Genomic DNA, 24,020 nt, shown 5'->3' with positions numbered 1-24,020 from the left:
TACATGCTTGAGTAAATATTTACAGTGTATGCTTAAGTAGATATTTACAGTGTATGATTAAGTAAATATTTACAGTATATGCCTAAGTAAATATTTACAGTACATGCCTAAGTAAATATTTACAGTATATGCTTAAGTAAATATTTACAGTGTATGATTAAGTAAATATTTACAGTGTATGATTAAGTAAATATTTACAGTATATGCCTAAGTAAATATTTACAGTACATGCCTAAGTAAATATTTACAGTATATGCTTGAGTAAATATTTACAGTGTATGCTTAAGTAGATATTTACAGTGTATGCTTAAGTAAATATTTACAGTATATGCCTAAGTAAATATTTACAGTATATGCTTAAGTAAATATTTACAGTATATGCTTAAGTAAATATTTACAGTATATGATTAAGTAAATATTTACAGTGTATGATTAAGTAAATATTTACAGTATAGGCCTAAGTAAATATTTACAGTACATGCCTAAGTAAATATTTACAGTATATGCCTAAGTAAATATTTACAGTACATGTTTGAGTAAATATTTACAGTGTATGCTTAAGTACATATTTACAGTGTATGCTTAAGTAAATATTGACAGTACATGCCTAAGTAAATATTTACAGTATATGCCTAAGTAAATATTTACAGTATATGCTTAAGTAGATATATACAGTGTATGCTTAAGTAAATGTTTACAGTATATTCCTAAGTAAATATTTACAGTATATGCCATAGTAAATATTTACAGTACATGCCTAAGTAAATATTTACAGTATATGCTTAAGTAGATATTTACAGTGTATGATTAAGTAAATATTTACAGTGTATGATTAAGTAAATATTTACAGTATATGCTTAAGTAAATATTTACAGTACATGCTTGAGTAAATATTTACAGTACATGCCTAAGTAAATATTTACAGTGTATGATTAAGTAAATATTTACAGTGTATAAAATATATCCACAAAATAGCGTAGGCTTCCATACTGTAGCGTGTATCAATTATGTCCGATAACACATGCCACATTGTTCATTGACATGACCATTGAGAAACAAATTGGGTGTGGTTGTGCTCAAAGGTTTGAACATGTTATCCGACTGAAAACTGGATTCAACAAAATCGCAAACAAGAGAGAAATAGTCAACCGATATCTTGAAGACTCCATTCACGCATGACATGGTGTTAGGTGCAAAATAGCCAAGATTGAATTATATCCAGGTATACTGTATGACATTATCTCGCAAATAAAAATCATTATTTGAAAACACATTCATTTCGGTGCAAGTAACACTCTTGTCGCCAGCACGGGTTACAAAAGTATCATTATTATTTACCCGCAGACATCAGTCCTCCTTTATATTAATTATTATAAGTAAATATTTACAGTATATGCTTAAGTAAATATTTACAGTCTATGATTAATAAATATTTACAGTGTATAAAATATATCCACAAAATAGCATAGGCTTCCATACTGTAGCATGTATCAGTTATGTCCAATAACACATGCCACATTGTTCATTGACATGACCATTGAGAAACATATTTTTTGTGGTTGTGCTCAAAGGTTTGAACATGTTATCTGACTGAAAACTGGATCCAACAAAATCGCAAACAAGAGAGAAATAATCAAACGATATCTTGAAGACTCCATTCACGCATGACATGGTGTTAGGTGCAAAATAACCAAGATTGAATTATATCCAGGTATACTGTATGACATTATCTCGCAAATAAAAATCATTATTTGAAAACACATTCATTTTGGTGCAAGTAACACTCTTGGCGCCAGCACGGGTTACAAAGTATCCTTATTATTTACCCGCAGACATCAGTCCTCTTTTGTATTAATTATTACTACAGATGCCAAGTACATAGAAGACAAAGGTTATTTATGTTACAAAGCAAGACAACCTCAGAAGCTGACTTCAGACTATGTAGCTGGAATTTTTTTTAAAGGATATTAATACAAAGGTTATTTTAATCCAAAGCAAGCTGACCTTGGAAGCCGACTATGGATTCTGTTAAGTGTGTCGATTTTTTTTTTTTTGAATATACAAAGACGGCCAAGATATGGAAGCTAACTTTGGTTCCTTTTCACCAGAAATTTTGAAAATAAATTGAAACAATGGAACAGTTTATAAAGTCATACAATATAGTGCTTCACGCGCGAACATCGATGACCCAGCGTTGCCCAGAAGATTTGGAGAAGAAGAAAAAATGTGATGAATTCATGAATGCCAGAAGAGAAACAGATCATTTCGCCAACGATATGATCATTAACATGGATGAAACTCTAGTGTACTTTGATCACATTCCTGAAAGGACTGACGATAAGATGGGCATCAAAAGTGTGAAAATTAGCAAGACTAGTGCAGATTTGAAAAAATCTGACTTTTATCCTTGCATTTTCCGCTTCTAAAGATTTTTCACCGTATGAGAAAGCTAAAAAACTATGTACCAAAAGAACGGATCGTATGTTTGCAGAAGAAGGGTTTTGTTGATGAGATGCTGCTGCAGTAGATTAAAGAGTTTTATCTCAAGTATACAGTTTTATATTTTTAAAATAAAATTTCAGTTGGAGAGCATTTTCCGACATGTAATTTTTGAATGATTTAAAAGATGTCACATAACTTATGACTCAGAAAAAAGGATGTATCCCAGAACATACAGTGCACAAAAAAATTACTTTTAAAATTAATGTATGGTGTCCCAAGAAATACGGTGTCCCAACATATATGGTAAATACGGTACTTTCCTTATTTTCTGAGGGCTCTGGTTGGCCAAGTGGTTTAAAGCACTTGCCTTTACCAAAGAGTGCCATCTCTCCTGCATAGTTTGAATCCCAGGCTCATTCAGTGTAGGTTCTGGTGGGTCAGTAGTTTTTACAGGGATTTTCTCTGGTTCTTCCTCCACCAGTTATACTGATTTCTGTCCGCATGGTTTGAATCCCAGGCTCATTCAGTGTAGGTATGCGGAAAAGCTGTCATTAGCTTCTTGTGGATCAGTAGTTCTTTCAAGGATTTTCCCTACTTCTTCCTCCACAAGTTATACTGACCACAATGCATAGCCTATCATAGGCTGAAAAATGGCATTAAACCTAAACCAACATGAACTTATTTTCTGTTTATAGCAACTGTATATGACACATTTTGAAGGAAACAGACAGGTTTTTTCAATATGAAAACATGTCTCACTGGTTCATTGCATTTTAAGAAGTATGTTTAGGTAGTAGACCAGTCAATACTTGAAAAAATGGTGCAAGATGTAAAGCTTTATAAATGTGACTTGCGGACTGAAAAATGTTAGGGGTGAGGGAACTTTCTAAACTTCAAAACCTGTCAGATTATAAAAAGACAACTCCACAGCACTTTACATATTTTAAAAGAAGAATATGAGTGATGTAATACAGCACTCAGCTTGAGTACATTATCATATCATACTCATTACAGAATTTGTGGACTCTTCAATCATTCAGCAAAAGTTAGACATGTATACAACTGGTATTTACAGTGAGTGTTGTCTATAAATAATTGTAAATATATTTTGTGTTTGTTTTCTGGTACAGATCCTCATTGAAATAGTGACAGGAATTTTATTCAGCTGCAGATAAAAGTTAGTAGCAAAAACAAATGTACATTTTTCAAACAAGTAATTATGGCATGTAATATATAGATTCCACCTTTTATGCTCAGAATATGTTTTGCCATTTATATTAGCAATAATTGTGCATATGCCACTCTGGGAGTTGGCATGTAAGCAGTGATCTGTTGAAACCTAGCAGCAGGTGTCCAAAGAGCAAACTTGCTTTCTCACAACCTGGTTAAACAACCATGAATGCAGGCATCATAAAAACAAACCTGCCTTCTCCCCATCTGTTTAAACAACGATAAATATAGGTCTTCTGTCAAAACCTGGAGGTGCTTAGCCTGAACAACTTTGGGTCTAAACCTGCACAAGCGAAGTACTAAACCTGCACAACTGACTGATATCAAGCAAGTGGTTGCCAGAATTTTTTTGTCAGGAAGATCCATCACTTTGCATATGAGAAGATAGAATGGAGAGATCTCTTCTAGTAATGCTTCAAGAAATACATTTCTCCTTAAAAAGCTTTACTATCAGTTAGCTTGCTTCCTTTAACTCTTCAAGGAGAAGAATTTTGATTACATTCAAGGGAAACCATTCTGTAGTTTCAGACATTATTTTGACATGTGGAAATTAGAATATAAACCAGCACAAAGACCTATCCTACCTTCTTGCAGATATTGACTTACTTCAGCTGAAGGCTTTGGCCCTATGTCCAAAATGGAATCTTCCATGGGTTCTGTCATGATTGAATAAGGCACCTTTCATTCCATCTAGAGTCTAATGACTCATATTGCATACAAAATCTGCTTCCTAGTCATTCTGACTACAGCAAGAAGACTCAGTGAGATATACGCCTTGTTGGTCAATCTGAACTGCAGTTCCATCAGGATGGTTTAGTTTCACTCGTGACAGACCTTGTTTAATTGCCAGAAACAGGTTCTTGTTCATGGCAAACCAGTCCTTTGTCTTGAAATCTCTAGCTTTCTTGGGCTCTTCTATCCAAGGATATTTATAGGACCCCATTAATGGAAATGAAGTGGTAATTATACTGAAATGAGTCATCCCAGAAAGGAAGATCTTGGTTGTTCTTGCCACTCAAAAAAGGAAAGGATTTAAAATAAGTCTGTGCCTACTCAGATTAATGCTTTTGCAATACAGTGTATATAATACAGTCCAAAAATCTCCTGACCATTTGACTTCATAAAGTAAATATAGTTTTATGTGATGTATGTGTAATTTGTATTTTTAACATAGCTTTAAAAAAAATTCAGTCATACAGCTACAATAGCTGCAGTGTGTCAGTTTATAGTGATGCCTAGCACTATGGCATCATGCTGCATGTCCCATCCAGTCACATTATTTTGATGCCAGGCCAACCAGTCCTAACACTAGCCTCTTAATGCTGAGTGCCTAGGAAGGCAGCTGTTAGTACCATTTTTATAAATCTTTGGTATGAGTTGGCATGGGTTCGAACACGCAGCCTCCTGCATCCAAGGCGGACACTCGAACCACTAGGCCACCAGAGCAGTACAAATAAAAATTAGTTATGTAGATCTGGTAGTTTTATGAGGTACACCACAAGGAGAAAAATTGGGGAGTTCTGGACTTTCTAAGTTCAAATAGTGAGGCTGTAAAATCTGCCAGTTTCCATGGGAAAAGTGACTTATAAGAACGAGGGATCATTAATGATTTTAGTTATTCAAAGAAATTGGAAAAAGATAATGGATAGTGTGTGATTAATGATTTCCCAGATTAATGTCTGTCTTACATTTACATAAACTTTACATCCTAATAGGAAGTGGGCTTCAAGCATAAAGGACCGGTTCTTTTTTCAATGCTTCCATCTGCCAGATTCCAGCATCTGAGAATATGTACTTCAGCAATGACATATTCTATTTCTTTTATGTTTTCTGATTTTAATTGTTGATTGATGGAAGGCAATACTTAGGTCCTGATTTTAAAGTGGCATAATGTATTGGATTTCCTCATTGTGGGATTTAAAAGCAGGCTTTCCAAGGTTTAAAAAAAAAAACCATCCCACTGTTTTTTTTTTACCCCTCCTAATTTTTTGTGTCACAGAGATTAGGATAACTTGAGTGATTTTAGGATATGAGGAACGGATGCATTGAGTGATATAATGTTGGTGCTATAGACATTCAATTCATCCTTATTAACTATGTATACCAATCTTGTGTTATCCATCATAGAAAGTCATGGATGGATTTTAATGTGATGTAAAAATAAGGGTGCTGACCTAGTTTGGCTGGTCCACCTAGGTCATTGCACTGTTTAGGTTGGTCAAGAATAGAGTTTGATATTTTAATTAGGGGCTGGTTACATGAAATCTTTATCTGATAAATGGTAACAAAGTCAGGACTCCATATTTCATAACTATTGATTCACCTACTTTTTTCAGGTTTAACAATGCTGATTTAATGTTTCATTGCGATTAAAAGTTATACCCAAATATATTAAAATTGTATGCCCAAGTAAATTTACAACTTATGCAAATTATATGTACAAGTAAACAGTTTCAAGTGTTTGACTAGTTTAGGAGAAATAAAACTGCTTGGCCTTTCAGTCGGGGGAGGAGGGGGATAATTGAATACTATTATTTTTGTTTTAAGTCCCTTGAAATTTAGTTTCTATTCAGTGCAAAATCTATGCAGATTGTTAATGTCCCTCTATAGACTCACTTTACAACTGAAGAAAAGGACAAAGTCATCTGCAAAAAAGGTGTTATCTTAGATAGGTAATTCAACATCTAGGTAGTCATTAAGGTACAGTATACACAACACTGTGTAGCTTCAGTATTGTTTTTGTTGTTGTAGGGTTTAACGCCATTTTTCAGCACACAATAGGCTATACATGGCGGCCAGTATTATTGGTGGAGGAAGAACCCGGAAAATCCCCAGAAAGTACCACCAACGCTCGAGAAGCTACTGGCAAGCTTTCTCACATACCCACATTGGCCGATTCCGAGACTCGAACCCAAGCAGACAGAGGTGAGATGGCAGTGATCCGTAACGGAGAGTGCTTTAGACCACTCGGCCACTTGGGGCCCCCAGCTCCAGTATTAGAGACAATAATGATGGAAAGTACAGCTTTAATTTTCATGGTGTAGTAAATAGCATATGCAGCATCACCTGTCGAATACAAATATGTCAAGTGAGTTTTCTGTATTCTGATGGGTTAATTTCTTTTTGCAAAAGTTTGCAGCAGTATTTAATTGAAATTGATCCATTGGTGCATTGTCAGGGTTTCATCAAAACCACAAGAAATAGAAATTTCTTTTATATTCATTTAGGTGTTTTGTGTACTGTCAATACTTTTATATTTCTGTTGGTATTTTGTGTAATGCCAATACTATCATATTTGTGTAGGTGTTTTGTGTATTGTCAAAACTTTTATAGTTATGTAGGTGTCTTTTCTGTTGTCAGTAATTTTATATTTCTGTGTGTTTTGTGTATTGTCAGTGCTTTTATATTTCTATAGGTGTTTTGTGTATTGTCAATGATTTTGACTTCAGTTAGGAAGTTGATAATAAGCAATATTAAATAATAATCCTTTCACTTAAAATTTGTTTTATAAATTTTATAGGCAAGCCTTGTTGGACAGAGTATTTAGCGCATGGAAAAATGTTGTGCAGGAAAAAACAAAGTCAAAGGTATGAGTGATTGCATAATGGTTGAGTTCATCTTGCTTAAATGCATATGGAATGATTGTTGAGTAAATAGAGGATACTGTTTCATTGCATAGTAACTGTGAGTAATAAGTTCATTGAATCTTGAATGAGTACACAAAATGATTTCCATGATGTTAGACACTAGGTAATTATTATAAGTGATTCCATGATGCTAGACACTGAGGAACTATTGCTTATATGTGCTTTCCATGATGTTAGACACTGGGGAACTATTGCTTATAAGTGAGTTCCATGATGTTGGTCACTAGGGAATTATTGCTTAAAAGCAAGTTACATGATATTGGACACTAAGGAATTATTGCTTATAAGTGAGTTCCATGATGTTGGACACTATGGAATTATTGCTTATAAGTGAGTTCCATGATGTTGGACACTAGGGAATTATTGCTTATAAGTGAGTTCTATGATGTTGGACACTTGGGAATTATTGCTTAAAAGCAAGTTACATCATATTGGACACTAGGGAATTATTGCTTATAAGTGAGTTCCATGATATTGGACACTAGGGAATTATTGCTTATAAGTGAGTTCCATGATATTGGACACTAGGGAATTATTGCTTATAAGTGAGTTCCATGATGTTGGACACTTGGGAATTATTGCTTTTAAGCAAGTTACATGATATTGGACACTAGGGAATTATTGCTTATAAGTCAGTTCCATGATGTTGGACACTTGGAAATTATTGCTTATAAGTGAGTTCCATGAAGTTGGACACTCGGGAATTATTGCTTATAGTTGCTATGCTAGCAGGTGTCTCTTCTAGTCATAAACCATAGAAGCTTATCTGATAACTTGTCATCTGTTGTTGGTCTGTTAACACAAGGAGTGCCATAAAACTTACCATAAACATTCACCCCAAGGTCTAAATTGATTCCAGATGAATTTGGTGCCTCTTGGAGACCATGGTGACCATCTTGAAAATCTCGTAATCACTACTCCTCCTAAACTAATGGTGTTAAAGAAAGTGGTTTCTGATGTCCAGTATGGCCTCCACACACACCATATTAAAAATCCTGTTATAGTTGCTCTTCCTGGACATTGTAGTATTGTATTGAGATGGAGTTTTCACTGAAATACTTCTCATGCACCTTACTGATCTGACATCCAGTATGGCCACAACAGTGACCTTCTTGAAAATCTTATCGCTACTTATACTACTTGGATGATTATTTCAAAATCTGGTTTTCACTAAAATGCTTCTTATGATGCATTTTGTCTGAAATGAAAGGTAGCACCCTTAGAAATCTAGTACAGAGAATCATATTGACTTTGAATTTCTTCTAAAAGGCTTCTTATAATATCTATATGATCTTAAATGACAATGGTGCTAATCTGACATCCAGTATAGCCACCACAATGACCATGTACAAAATCTTGCTGTTGCACTCACTGCTGAACAGATTTTCATATCAATATAAAGTTTTCATTAAAAAACTTATTATGATATATTTCTGATGCAGATTAAAAATGATGCCATTCTAACATCTAGCATGGCTACAATGGTGACCACTTGAAAGTCTTGTTATTGCTACCTTTCCAGAACAGATGGTTATATTGACATGGGGCAGTGTTTTATCTACCCATGCGTCATGCCTCAAATACGCAAACTTTTATGATTTGAGGCACAAAAATTGTCGCCAGTACGTAAATTGATGCAGCTCAATGTTGTTTCTCTGATTAACACAAAACAAAAGATTTGATCTAATTACTTTAATGGCTAAGTCACAACTCTCAGAAAACAGAAAACACGTGCACACCAGTTTCTTACATTAATGTTATCATAAGACACAGGGTTATACCTGAGTTTTAGCCTGGAGTTGACCTTATTGACCTGTAGCTCTCAGATAATTTGTAGAAAGAGGATGTTAGAAATGTATATTACCACACCGAAGAAAGAGTCAGAAAATAAACATGTGGTTTTAAAGTGATTCTCATGAGAAACTATTATTTTATTCGCACCATTGTCACGCAATGAAGCAACAATTTCCTTTTGCTGAATTGCAGGCGTATCTCGATAAAAGGTCATTCAAGTTTGCTGAGCCAGCTAGTAAGCGGCTACCCCATGCCGACATTTAAATGGTGTCGGTGAATCCCAACCTTTCGATAGGGAATGGACTCTACACCCCAATATAATATCAGAAATCAGGTGGCAAGGGTCATAGGAAACTCAGACTACGTTGTTCCAGTATACTTTCGGCGTTCGACTGAAAATGGCGTCAAAGACAAAAAGACATTAAAATAGATCTGAAACAAATCTGAAATTATCTTTCTGACTCCGTTTACGACCAACCAATGATAACAGTAATGTTATCAAACTAGTGGAGCCATCATCATCAAAAGATGAGATAACAGTTACTCGTAAGATAAAACATAATTTTGTGCAGCAGTGTTTGAAAACATACAGCTGGCTACATTTTCAAAAAGAAGTCAAGTCGATTCTCTGTCCAGAACAGGATCTTAACCAACTTTAGGAATATGCTTGGGATTGAGAAACAGAGAAATCTGTTGCTTATCAAGATTGGTGGGGAAAACAGAAGTACCTTACATTTTGAGGAAACTTTGAAGAAATGGAAGAAAACAGAAGAGAGAAGAATCTGTGAACTTAAAAGCATGAAATGATTTTTTAAATTGTAAACAGTTTACTGAGTCAGAGTTACATTCAGAAGACTTCCTCATTGAAAACAAGGCATGATGTGTGGGATAAGCTCTTCCCTGCCTGCTAGTCAGATTAATACATTCTAGTCACTACTACCTAGTGTAATGTTTTCTTGTATAAAAATATTCAGAAAACATGCCTTGGCTTCAGTTACGTTATGTAACTAATTTTTTGTGTGTGTATTTAAACGATATAATTATTTTTAAAAACTAGTGAAGACTGATCATTGGCTTGAATAAGACTCAAAGGTTTGAAATTTGACTCACTGTTTTTTGCATTGATGAGTCAAATGACTTACATGAAGGCATTTGTAGATAAAACACTGATGGGGTTTTCACTTAAAGACATGTGATGTCAAGTTGATACTGATTGAAAATGATGCTGATCTGACCTCCAAAATGGTTGCCTATTCAAATGGCCATCGTATTATGGGGATCTCACTTAAAGACAGCTTATCATGTTTGTTTGATTCTAAATGAAAATTGTGCGGATTTGTGACCTTTTTTGTTCTGTGATGCATCCTGTGATGATGTTGCAGTAGAACATCTTGGAAAATTATTTAAAGAGCAGAATGTATCAAAACTTTGATCTTGTATTTGAATGCTTTGATACTTTTTTTGCTTTTGGCTTTGTTTTCTTGGTCTTTTAGGATTATAGGTCATGACTGTGCTGATGTGCCATTAACATCCATCTATCCAACTAATATTGCCACTGAGGTGGCCATCTTTAAAATTTTGAAATTACTACATCTAATAAGCATGTGGCCATACTAGCATGGGATTTTTGGTATAAGATTTCTTATAATATCGTGTTGCTCCAGAATGAAAATTGTGCTCTTTATATCCATTTTAACTGCTGTGGTGGCTGTTTTGTAACGCTACTTCTCCTGAACAGATGACCTTACTCACATCTGGTATGAACTTAAAGACTTGACATCTGGTTTGAACTTAAAGACTTGACATCTGGTTTGAACTTAAAGACTTGACAGCTGGTTTGAACTTAAAGACTTGACAGCTGGTTTGAACTTAATGATTTTGACATCTGGTTTGAACTTAAAGACTGACATCTGGTTTGAACTTAAAGATTTTGACATCTGGTTTGAACTTAAAGACTTTGACATCTGGTTTGAACTCAAAGACTTGTTATGATGTATAAGCTGATCATCAATGAAAATGTGCCTGACATTCAGTATGACAGCTAGTGTGAAATCTTATTGCTACTTCTCAGGAATGACTGATCATATTGACATGGGGCTTTCACTACAATACTTATTATGTAGTTGGTCCAGAAGGAAAATGATGTCAGTCCCGGAATTAAAAAAATTTCTAACGGCTACTTTTCCTGAACAGTTGGTTGTTAATTGACATTAATTGAATTTTAAAAGTTTTGTATTGGCAGTATGTAGTTACATATCCATATCAAAATTGTGCCAATCCAATTTCCAAAATGGCTTCTTTGAAGGGCATCTTGAAAATATTTATATGGATACTTCCCCTGAAAAAACGATTTTATCAACACAGGGCTTTCACATAGCATTATCAGTGTTCTGAATGAGTAGAGTGCTTGTCAGACTACCAACAGTGCACCAGTAGTGGCCATTTGCAAAATCTTGTCCTTACAAGTCCTCTTGCAGGGTTCCATTTGGCAGACAGGTCTAAAGCACTCTCCCATTTGTACATGTGGGTTCAAGTCTTGGGCTCGATCAATCTGAGAAAGATTGCAAGTAGCTTCCTGTGCATCGGTAGTTCTTTTCCAAGGTTCTTCCTCCATCAGTTATATTGGTCATCATGTATAGCCTGTCATACTTGAAAAATTGCGTTAATCTCACAACAACAACTTATCCTGCATGAATGGTGGCAACATTATTGGGTTTTCACCAGTATTGCAACATTTAATTGGTTCTGAATGAACATTGTGCAGATCTGACAACCAGCATATCCACACTTTCATGGAGGAATTTTGAAAGCCAGACCTAATTGTTCTTGGGGCCAAGTTGAAGGTCTTTGCTTACATTTTGGTACTTCATTGAGCTTTCAAAAACTGTGAAAATTACCTTCAATGATGACACTTTAATACATTTGGGTTTGTTTTTGTTTGTTTTTTCCCTCTTAAGAAAATATAAATTATCAACTTAACCCAGTTTATCATAAGGGTGTGTGTGGTCTTTGTCCGAGAAAGGGTCAGTGGTATCCAGTACCCAATTCAAGGTCAACAAACATAAAAGAGGATGTTTTACTGCACTTCCATGTATCTTGTGAACAGCAAACTGAAATGTAAGAAAATAGTAGACTGGATTCTAGTATCAGTGTTAACTCAAATATAAGTAAATAGACTGGATCCTTGTGTCATTGTTAACTCAGATGTAAGAAAATAGTATACTTGGTCCTAGTATCAGTGTTAGCTCAAATGTTCGAGTCTCAGATTCAGCCAATGTTGGTGTGTGAGAAAGCTTGCCAGTAGCTTCTTGTGGGTCGGTGGTTCTTTCAAGGGGGTTTCCTGGGTTCTTCCTCCACTGTTAATACTGGCCGCCATGTATAGCCTATCATGTGCTGAAAAATGGCGTTAAACCCTACAACAACAACAAAAAGCTCAAATGTAAGAAAATATTAGACTGGGTCTCTGTATCTGTGTTAACTCAGATTTAAGAAAATAGTATACTGGGTCCTAATATGTAAGAAAATAGTACACTGGGTCCTAATATGTAAGAAAATAGTACAAAGGGTCCTAATATGTAAGAAAATAGTACACTGGGTCCTGATATGTAAGAAAATAGTACACTGGGTCCTAATATGTAAGAAAATAGTACACTGGGTCATAATATGTAAGAAAATAGTACACTGGGTCCTAATATGTAAGAAAATAGTACATAGGGTCCTAATATGTAAGAAAATAGTACACTGGGTCCTGATATGTAAGAAAATAGTACACTGGGTCCTAATATGTAAGAAAATAGTACACTGGGTCCTAATATGTAAGAAAATAGTACATAGGGTCCTAATACATAAGAAAATAGTACACTGGGTCCTGATATGTAAGAAAATAGTACACTGGGTCCTAATATGTAAGAAAATAGTACACTGTCCTATTATCAGTGTCAACTCAAATTTATGAAAATTGTTGATGGGGAGGTGTCAGTATGAGTGAATGAAAGGTATTTATCTGCTTACTTGTATATTTGGTCAGCTCAGACATCATGAATATGAGGATAGAAAAATTGGTTGATGGATATATTTTAGAAATTAGAGATAAATGAGGATAGACAAATAGATTTTAGAAATTAGATACATAAATAAGGATAGACAAATAAATAAATAGAATGATAGATAGATCGATTTTATTTCTTATTCTTATTCTTGTTTACAGAGAATACCAAAGAAAGAGAGAGAACCACCCAAAGAACCTTCTTCTAGTCCTCTCATCAAGAAGCCCACAATCTACCCAGGAATAACTGGGCTACGTAACCTAGGCAACACCTGTTATATGAACTCTGTTATTCAGGTCTTAAGGTAAGAACAAACTCAAAGTTCATTCAGTTTAGGCATTTTAAATGGTACATCAACACAAGAAAGGTTGCAAATCCAGCATGCTAATCATGCTTCAAAAAAGTTAGGAAAAACAATTAAAGTAGAACCTGTCTTGAAAGACCACCTAATGTGCCAAAAACATATGGTCTCTGAAGACAGGTAGTCTCTCATCACAAGTCACAATGCTATATAATCAATAAATTTGTGCATTGAGAATATGGTCTGTCTAGTCAGGTGGTCTCACATAGCAGTGGTTTTTCAAGGCAGGTTTTACTGTATCACAGTTCCTTCAGGTGTTGTGTATGGAAAACATTTTCCAATCACAGTTCCCTCAGGTGTTAGGTATGGAAGGCATTTTCTATCCACAGTTCCCTCAGGCGTTGGTTATGGAAAACATTCTTTACTCACAGTTACTTCATGTGGTAGGTTTGCTGAACATTTTCTGCTCACAGTTCACAAAGGTGTTGTGTATGGTAAACATTCTCTACTCAAGAGTAACCTTGGGTATTAGGTATGGAAGGCATTCTCTACTCAAGAGTAACCTTGGGTGTTAGGTATGGAAGGCATTCTCTACTCAAGAGTAACCTTATTTTTTAGGTATGGAAGGCATTCTCTACTCATGAGTAACCTTATTTTTTAGGTATGGAAGGCATTCTCTACTCAAGAGTAACCTTGGGTGTTAGGTGTGGAAAACATTCTGTACTCAGTTCCCTCGCATGTTTAGTAAGGATAACATTCTCTATGCGGCCACTCTGGTGGCCAAGTGGTTAGAGCATCCGCCTCAGATGCAGGAGGTCACGGGTTTGAACCCCGACCAATTCGTACCAAAGATTTTTAAAAATGGTGCTAACAGCTGCCTTGCTGCCTTGCATAATGTAGCTAGTTCCAGTGAAAATGGTGTCATCTGCTGTAAAACATGGCACCATAGCTGTATCATCAAAAATCTTATCATTACTCTGACATTGGGTTTTCATTCAGATACTTCTTGCAATATTTAAGTGGTTCTGAATGAAAGCATTGCATATCTGACCACCAACATATCTACACTTTTGGGAAGGTGTTTTGAAAACTAGACCTAATTGACCCTCTTGTCAGGAAAAAGGCTTTCATCGTTATGCTTCACAAAGCTATTGAACAGAGTGCCTTCAATGTATACAGTTGAATTTTGACCCAGCTTTGTATTTAGTTGCATTCCAATGCACAAGTTGATAGTCAGCAATCTGACATGGATTTTAAAGTCAAAGGCTTTCAGCTGTACTGTCTTTTCAGCCTAATAGTATGAACTAGGGTGAATGGATTTTTATCATCGGACCCAGTCTGTGATACATCTGAAGAATAGTTTTAATTATATGATATCAGTAACTTGGGGGGGGGGGGGTGCTTGTTCTTTTTTTCTTCTCCAAACAATATTATGTTTAGATTTAATAAAACTGATCATGTGGTTACATCTTTACATTGTCTGATATGATATTCTACCCATGTTATCCGAAAATTCTTTTCAGTCAATAGAGCATCAGTCTCTTGGGACTCTTGTTCATTATTATTGTTTGAGCTAAGTAAATGAAATGGGCAACATTGCTTTCTCTATCACAAGTATGTTTGCATTAATCTGATATTTTTCTTAAAATCATTACCGAGGTTTGCATCCACCATTTAATTGTAAAGTTATTTTCCTACAATCTTTGCAAAGGTTTGAATAATCCTTTCATTTGTAAAGTTACTTTCCTACAGTCTTTACAGAAGCTTGAATAACCCATTTAATTGTAAAGTTACTTTCCTACAGTCTTTACAGAAGTTTGAATAATCTATTTATTTGTAAAGTTACTTTCCTACAGTCTTTACAGAAGCTTGAATAATCCATTTAATTGTAAAGTTACTTTCCTACAGTCTTTACAGAAGTTTGAATAATCCATTTAATTGTAAAGTTAGCAAACCCTCTTTCATTTTATTGTTGTTTAAGTGGCAATGAAAGGGACCTCATATGCTTTACATTTCTAACTTTGTTGTTGGTGTCTTTTCTTTTCTCCATTGTTGTTGTTTTTTACAATATTGCACTTAAAATGCATCTTTTTTGTCACATCGTTTCTTTTTCACATTATTGTGTTCAAAATAGTCTTCATTGAGTAGCGTTTCATTTAGTTTCTCTATCACTGGTGCATTTACCAGATTGCAGGATTTTATCTTAAAGAACAAGTTGTTATACAACAGAATTTATTAGGAGAAATCTTAACAAGTAAGAAACTGAAGGATGGAAAACAAGCAACCTAGTTTCTTATTAGCTAAGGTTTCTCTAATTGCAAGATCCAAAAACTTTAGCATTTTGTGTCCAAAAAGGAGTTACTATATATGTGATATACTATTGATGTTGAAGTGGTAAATGGGTGAGATGGTAAGGAAATGGAAATGTACAAAAAAGAGCTTTGCGATTTACTATGGCAAGTCTTGGATGTAGCTTTAGTTAGCAAGGTAAGTGGGGAGTGAGGAATATGTAACAAAGAACCTTTGGATTTACCATGGAAAGCCATAGATGTAGTTCTTGCTCATGGATTTACCATGGAAAGTCATAGATGTAGTTCGTGCTCATGGATTTACCATGGAAAGCCATAGATGTAGTTCTTGCTCATGATATAAAGAGGTTTAGGAGATGCTTAACAAGGAGTCATGGATGTATCTTAAGTTGATGAGTTTGGATGGTGGGATGGGGAATACATACAGTTGAGCTTGGTTATGGCAAGTCACAGATGTAGCTTTAGTTGGTGAGTTTGGATGGGGGGATGGGGAATACATATAATTGAGCCTGGTTATGGCAAGTCACAGATGTAGCTTTAGTTGATGAGTTCGGATGGGGGGGGGGGGGAATTGGGAATACATGATAAAGAGACTGCTTATGGTAAGTCATGGATGTAGCTTTAGTTGATGAGATAAAGGGCAGCAGGGAAATACGTAACAAAGAGCCTGGGGATTTAGGTTGGCAAGTCATGATTGTAGCTTGAATTGGAATTACTTTTGTATTTTCATAAAAACTTAAAATCCTTTCTTTTGATTTTTTTATACACAGTCATATCGAGGAGTTTCGACACTTTTACTTGAACTTAATGTTTGATGCTGATAGCAGTCCACAAACTACACAACAAAATTCAGTGAAGAAGTCATCAGCAGAGTCACCAGTTATAAAAACACCAACACAAAGAAGATCTCGTTTATCAACTATAGAATGTTTTGAGGTACAGTTGGAAAACTTGGAATAAAAGCCTATTATAAATATTAAGATGGTAGTCCATTTCATAAAACTTCTCCAGTAGCCATACCATTATTTGATGAACACTCTACAAGATAGTTTACTTTTACCTAGTTTTAATTGTAATAGATGTGAAGCAAATTAAAATGAAAATCTGCAGAATGATATTTGAACCTTTGCAGAAACTTTTTTTATATTCCGAAAAAAGAAGGTATTCTCAGGACCTTGATTCTTCTGTTCATCTGTTTTAGAAATCAGGTTTCTAAAGCAGTTCAGAAAATAATTATACTGGATTTACACTTTGCTTATTGTTTCAAAATGTTAAATTTTTAAACATCTCCAAGACACATCAGTGACATCTAGAAGTTTAATGGGAGAGACAAAATAGTTGCATTTAATGTGAATCAAAGTTCCAAGCAATTATTTTTGCACTGCTATCAAGGTCAGAAATAATGAAACATGGCTTTTATCTGTATGGCCTTCTGTCAGCCCATTCATCCATCCATCCTGAAATCACAGTATTTGCTCAACATACTCTGCAGATGATAAGCTTTCACTAGCACAGACTCAGAAGAATTTGGCATTGCTCATAGGACATTTAAAATATAATTATATGAAAATGTCTTTAATTTGTTTATAAATTAAACTGCCAAATAAACAGCTTAAAGAAGTAAAATTTAAAAGAATTTCTAGTATATTCATATTTCCCCCTCCCCATAGCAATTTTTTTATAACACACACACACACTGATTTTAAAATGAAAAGCATCAAGGATATAAAAAATGCAAAAACATAGTCATTTGTTTCATCAATTAATAATTTTTATCCTGGTTGTCACCAGGTTGCCCCTAACATTGTCATCCTGTCTACGTTTAAAAGAATCAGAAGCTGTCAATGTAAACAACCAGAGAGACTACTCGCTATCCTTTTCTGGTTCCTAGAGCAGTCCATTTTCAGTAAAAGCTCATCTGCATTCACTGTTTTAGTGTCCTGTTTTAATATTTCTCATAGAAAAATTTCATAAAATAAAAAGATGTAGCTCTTACATATGTTCAGAGAGATTAACTCTACAAGTTACAGAATTTTACAGAATTATTCAGAACTTAACAAGGACAACTTAACTTCATCAGATGTGGCAACTGCGTTAGTAAAGATTCTCCCATTTGGTTTGAAACATCAATAAGATGACAGTTTTAAAGACACTTTGACGATGATGTTTGAAATTATAAATTGATGCATGAAATGACTACGTTGTATGCTTTGTTTTATCCTTGATGTTTTTAGTTTGAAAATCTCATTTTAATGTTTTTATATGAAAGTTCACAAACACAACCCAACATTAATCTTCTGAAAATATGTCAAGCAAGAACCATTGGAATCTGGATTCCTGGTCTATTTGTCCATCATACTTTTTGTTAGGTTTTACTTTCAGTTCTGTTTACAGCTGTGTTTGGGCTTCCATGTTCCGTGAACACATTTCCTGATCTAATGGTCAAATCTCCGGTTTGCATGAAGGAATCATCATCAGATTGTAATTATGATCATGTGAGAATATTGATGATTCCAGTAACATAGGTGTCCAAAGTTAATTTGAAGATTCCAGTCACATAAATGTCCAAAGTTAAATTGAATATTCCAGCAACATGCATGTCCAAAGTTAAATTGAATATTCCAGCAACATGCATGTCCAAGTTAAAAGGTTAACACAGTATCTGTCTGAAAGCAAGTTCGTATGAAATAATGATGAATCTTTATGTAAACGTGGATGACTTTTTTGTGACTAATTTTTCTTGTTCTTGGCTTGCAGCACTTGGTGTCGCCATTGTCATCAAAGTCATTCAACAGCCGAAAATCCTGTGGCAGTGGAGGTCTGAATGGAGGTGCTACACCTACCACTCCCAAAAGGAAGCAGCATCTTATATGTACAGTAGAATCTCCACTGCTGTCACAGAATGTGTATGTATGTTTGTCTTAGCAATATATGTAGTGCAAAATATCCACAACTGTCGCACACTGTGTGCGTATGTTGGTGCTGAATTTGCATGTTTATCTTAATGATATATGTATTGTAGAATCACTACATTTGTCATAGTATGTATATAAGTATGTTTGTCTTTACCTTATATGTACTGTTGAATCCCCACATTTGCCACAAAATTGTGTGTATGTTTGTCACAGCTTGCAGGGGGTATTTGAAAATATTTTGTTGAATCATTTGTTTCTTTGAACCTGTCAGAATATTTGATGCTGATTGATAGACAAAAAAAAACATTCTCTAAACTGATCTGCAGCTGCATGGGCAGTGTGATGGACAGTGTCTGTTATGTATGCATGATGGACAGTGTCTGTTATGTAGACTGATCTGCAGCTGCATGGGCAGCGTGATGGACAGTGTATGTTATGTATGTGTCATGACAGTGTCTGATATGTATGCATGATGGACAGTGTCTGTTATGTATGCATCATGATGGACAGTGTCTGTTATGTATGCATCATGACAGTGTCTGTTATGTATGCATGATGGACAGTATTATGTATGCATCATGACAGTGTCTGATATGTATGCATGATGGACAGTGTCTATTATGTATGCGTCATGATGGACAGTGTCTGTTATGTATGCATCATGACAGTGTCTGTTATGTATGCATGATGGACAGTGTTATGTATGCATCATGACAGTGTCTGATATGTATGCATGATGGACAGTGTCTGTTATGTATGCGTCATGATGGACAGTGTCTGTTATGTATGCATCATGATGGACAGTGTCTGTTATGTATGCGTCATGACAGTGTCTGATATGTATGCATGATGGACAGTGTCTGTTATGTATGCATGATGGACAGTGTCTGTTATGTATGTGTCACAACGGAGATAAATGAAAATAATGTAAAAATGTCGGAGAAGAGAACAATTCTGCTACTAAGCAAAATGTTTCCTATAAAGTCCAGGCACTCTTAGGTTTTTCTCCACTGTTATCAAGGCCAACTTAGATATAGTTTATGGATGTAATTCCCTGTCCAGTCCTACAATTTGATGTGGGGTTCATCTTTTTAAAGATGATTATAAATCCATGGAAGATGACCCACATTTTGGAAGATCATTGTCTGTGATTGGTGAGCAGGAAGTGACTGCTGTGAAGGGGGTAATTTAATATATTTGAGAAACTTTTGAAGCCCAGAAAGGTTTGTGCAAGATGGGTCCTGCATTTGTTGACGGATGATCAAAAAGAGAAATTGACAAACATCCATTCGCCAGATATGAAAAGAGTGACCACAGACATTTGGTAGTGGTTGTCTCAGGTGATGAAACATTGATTTACAGAATTTACTCTTTTTGAACCAGACTCAAGAGAAAATAATACAGCTTGGATTGGAGAAAATGAGCAGACAATAAACCAGTTGATAGTGCCAGACTTTAAAGAGAGCTGTACGTTCATTATTTTTCTATCCTAGAGTCATCCTTATATCTGTGCCTCACTCTGCTAGTGTCACAGGACATTCTTTTGCCTGCAGAGTTATGTCAAAAAGCTCTGAAACACAACTGAATCACCCATCTTTGAACTGGTTCCTTAGGTACCCATGAACTCCAGAACATCACTCTGGCACAAAAATCTGCTGATTTTTCCACATTCTCTATATACAGCCATGATTTTAGCAGAATAATTTTTGTTTCGTTTTGAACATGAACATATGTTTGGTAAAAGGAGACCTTGGCATACAGATTTTTGTCAGTGATGATCTTTTTGACACCACATGTATAAAACTCTCATGGACATGGCTTGTGTACTCAACTAGACCTCTCACATGGCTTTGTGAAATATCCACCAATCATGGGTTTGGTAACAAACAACAAAAATAGCAACCAGAAAACGCCTGAGTTTTAATATCAATAAGACTATACCTGTCGTTTTTGCATAGCTGGTACTTTTTCAGGTCAAAAATAACCAAACATATGATTAAAATTCATCCTCCTATTAGGGTGAACCAGAAGATTCCAGAATACTGGATTGCTTCTAGTTAACCCTGTACCTTTAGTGTTCAAGCATACTCTCTACATTCCTTCTCAGTCTCATGGCCATAGTATATGCATTATTGACATCCAGAAAGATTGCCATCTCTTCAGAAGATTAATTAGCAAATTTTCTATTTCTATTAGTGGTATATTCTTAGCAGACATTTGGTTATACCCTGATGGAGCTTATTTCTCAGTTAATTAATCTCTCTCAAGAGTCATTAGCATTTGTAAAACTTGTGCATGTTTTGTACAGCTTTGCTTTTCATCCTTCTTTCACCATCAGCAAGGGCTTATGGTTTATTAAAGGAAAAATAAATTTGGTTGTGCTTTTTCTTGTTAATTTGTGAATTTTCTTTTCATAATTATGGTCTACATATTAACCTTGATTCATATTATTATTCTTTATGTATTTTTCTAATTCACATTCTTTTATTGTGAAGTTAGACGATTTTACAGAAAGTTAATCAGGACAACACCACTTTTTTCCTCTTTTATTTGATCTTGTATTTAATTGTAAAAATGTAGGAAGAGTTATCTTGCTAAATGTTGGCAACACTGCACTGCTGATGTTTATTTCATCCATTGTAACTGTGACAGCTTAGGAGTGTCTGCAAAGTGCTGATTGTTCTAAAATCATCGCTGCTGTGCATGACTGCATCTCAAAAACAGATAAATATATGTACCATTGACATTTTTTTAATCATTTGTATCCATGGTCATTTATGAGGGTGCTTTGTGCTCAGGAAAAAAAGTATTGCTACCGGTTCATAAAATCTGTAAGTGATGCTGGTTGCCATGACTAAAGTAGATGTCACTCATTGCGATTAACTATTGCTTTCTTAGAATAGAGCAGTCACAGATTAGAATAGCCAGTTCAAAGGTTTGTATTGTTTATTTATGATCTGTGAAGAACTTCTAAACTCTGTAACAATTTGGTATATCGTTTGTCTTTAGATTAGATCTGTAATACCTTGGGTGAATGAGGTCTTTGCCCATGTCATTAATAAGTGATTATCATATTCCTGATCTGATTGACATTGTCAGTGGTTCATGTTGTTTGTTGAGTTTTGGATGTTACTGTTTTTAGAACACACACAACAAGCCATTATCTGTTCACTGTGGTGTAACCTGTTGCACCCCTTGTTGATCAAGTTAATCTCATTAAGTTAATGTCATTGATGAATTAAGCATTTTGGTTTTGTCTTTAAATAAATTTATTTGGTTTCAGAATAAGTTCTATCTTCTGATTTCATTCATTGATACACACATGTTCTATATTTACTCAAAACCTGATCAAAACCTCTGCAGTGCAAGTCGCATACAGGATGAGTAAATAGAGTCTTACCTGACTGTGCAGTTCTTATGCCACATATGAGGCTATTCTGAAAATCTGAGGACATGTCAATTTAATGCATAGAAAGGATAAATAAATATTACCTAAGTTAATTTTTGCAATTTATATGCGAATCCACATGTACACATAATCTTCAAATATAGATTTACATGTTTTATGATAGATGTATATCCGTATTGATATACAAAATTACTTCAAGATGAAATGAGCGCATTATTTTAACAAGAACTATGAATAATGAATAAAATGCATGTACAACAGTTGTGGATAATTTACCTTCTTAAACCTTAAAAACAAGTAATCTTCCACAATTCTTTTAGGAGAGACCGTCTGTCTTGATTTTGTTGACAGAAGGGGTGGTTTCACAAGACAGATTTTATATTATACACATACATTCATACGTACATTTGGGGTCAATTTCTGAAAACTTTTTCTTTAGATCCCTTTGTCGTGAACTCCATGGCCTGCTCCGAGTCTTGTGGTCAGGAAAATGGGCCCAGGTCAGCCCTTACGCCTTTCTGTCTGCAGTTTGGCATGCCATACCAGCGTTCAAAGGTTATGCTCAACACGATGCTCAGGAGTTTCTGTGGTAAGTATTGCTAACTTCAATCCAGCGGCTTCTCCCAGCCAGCATAATGGTAGAGTCTGGCATAGATGTCCCTTTCTGGCACTGGCAGCATCAGTGATATTCAAATTAGCATTGAAGCATCACAGACTAGACATAGTACAGTTTTTTCACAAGGTAGACATACTAAAGTTTTATTACAGGCTAGACATTGTGACGTTTTTCACAAGCTAGACATAGTGGCATTTTATCTCAGGATAGGCACTGAAGTTTTATCACTGGATAGACTTAGTGAAATTTTATAACAGGATGGACTTAGTGAAGTTTTATCACAGGATATACTTAGTGAAGTTTAATCACAGGATAGAGATAGTGAAGTTTTTTCACAGGCCAGACATGGTAAAGTTGAAGAACCTTTTTGCTTAAAGGACAAGTACTTCATCCATAAAAGGTCCTAATGTTATTTGCAGTTATTTATGTCTTACATTTTTATATCTCAACATTTAATCAGCACTAGCCTGTATCATGCTAACATACTTTAAAACCCCAGATATACATACATATATATATATATAAGTTTTTGCTTTAAGCTCATTGACCTGCACAACTTTGAAATTTCAGTGATGTATTATTTTGGGATACTACACATATTGTACCCACAAAAGTAGATCATTGTGGCCAGCTGTTTCCACTTCAGTTATTAAAATGCAAGTTCTTACATTAGGCTTCATTTCTTAAACACATACATATTTAGTCATGAAATTTATTGTGTAAGCTTCTCTTAAAAGTTGCTAATTATTGCTATAAACAATAGGCCAGTTTTCATCACCCCAGTGACAGTGTCACAATTACACTATTGTACATTTTAGCTGTATATACTTTCTTTGCAGTGAATTATTAGATAAGGTGCAGCAGGAATTAGATGCCAGCACATCAATAAAAAGAATGACACCCCGGTATGAACAACAGTCTCCTAGCAACAGTAAAACTAGGTCATCATCTAGGCAGCAGAAGTTATCTACACCAAGTTCATCAACCTCAAGGCAGCAGTCATCCACACCTACTCAGGAAAAGCCATCCATATCTCATTGGTTTCAGGGAGAACTTGTTAGCAAGGTACTTATATGAAATAATATTTTTAGGCAAGCCAAATAGACAGGCCCCAGAATTTTCAAGACAAGTATTCTTCATTGTTTTTAGTACTAACCCACATCAGTTTTTTTATCCACTGTCTCAGTGCCAGACTACTATGGTAAGTCTGCCACTTCCACAAACCCACCCCACCCAACCATCACAAGCTTTTGTACATTGATTGGTTATTATCTCCATCTCTTGAGCAAAGTGACTTGCAGTATGAACTTA

General features: G+C 35.2%; 1 protein-coding gene across 2 annotated transcripts in view; it reads left to right on the top strand.

Annotated features, from left to right (window-relative positions):
- The window catches only part of LOC149792540 (ubiquitin carboxyl-terminal hydrolase 44-like), a 109,070-nt gene that overhangs the window by 48,266 nt on the left and 36,784 nt on the right, over positions 1-24,020 (top strand). For both annotated transcript variants that reach the window (XM_089971186.1, XM_089971185.1), the window contains exons 7-12: positions 7,193-7,259; positions 13,321-13,463; positions 16,540-16,705; positions 18,527-18,675; positions 22,533-22,682; positions 23,549-23,774. In XM_089971186.1, the coding sequence (XP_089827312.1) occupies positions 7,193-7,259; positions 13,321-13,463; positions 16,540-16,705; positions 18,527-18,675; positions 22,533-22,682; positions 23,549-23,774 (901 nt within the window). The remainder of the gene's footprint in view (positions 1-7,192; positions 7,260-13,320; positions 13,464-16,539; positions 16,706-18,526; positions 18,676-22,532; positions 22,683-23,548; positions 23,775-24,020) is intronic.

The sequence above is a fragment of the Sinohyriopsis cumingii genome, chromosome 9, assembly GCF_028554795.1.
Source record: "Sinohyriopsis cumingii isolate HCF-2022 chromosome 9, ASM2855479v2, whole genome shotgun sequence".
In the NCBI taxonomy this organism is placed as follows: Eukaryota; Metazoa; Mollusca; class Bivalvia; order Unionida; family Unionidae; genus Sinohyriopsis; species Sinohyriopsis cumingii.
The sequence above is the reverse complement of the archived record's forward strand: the minus strand, read 5'-3'. Positions and strand labels throughout refer to the sequence as shown.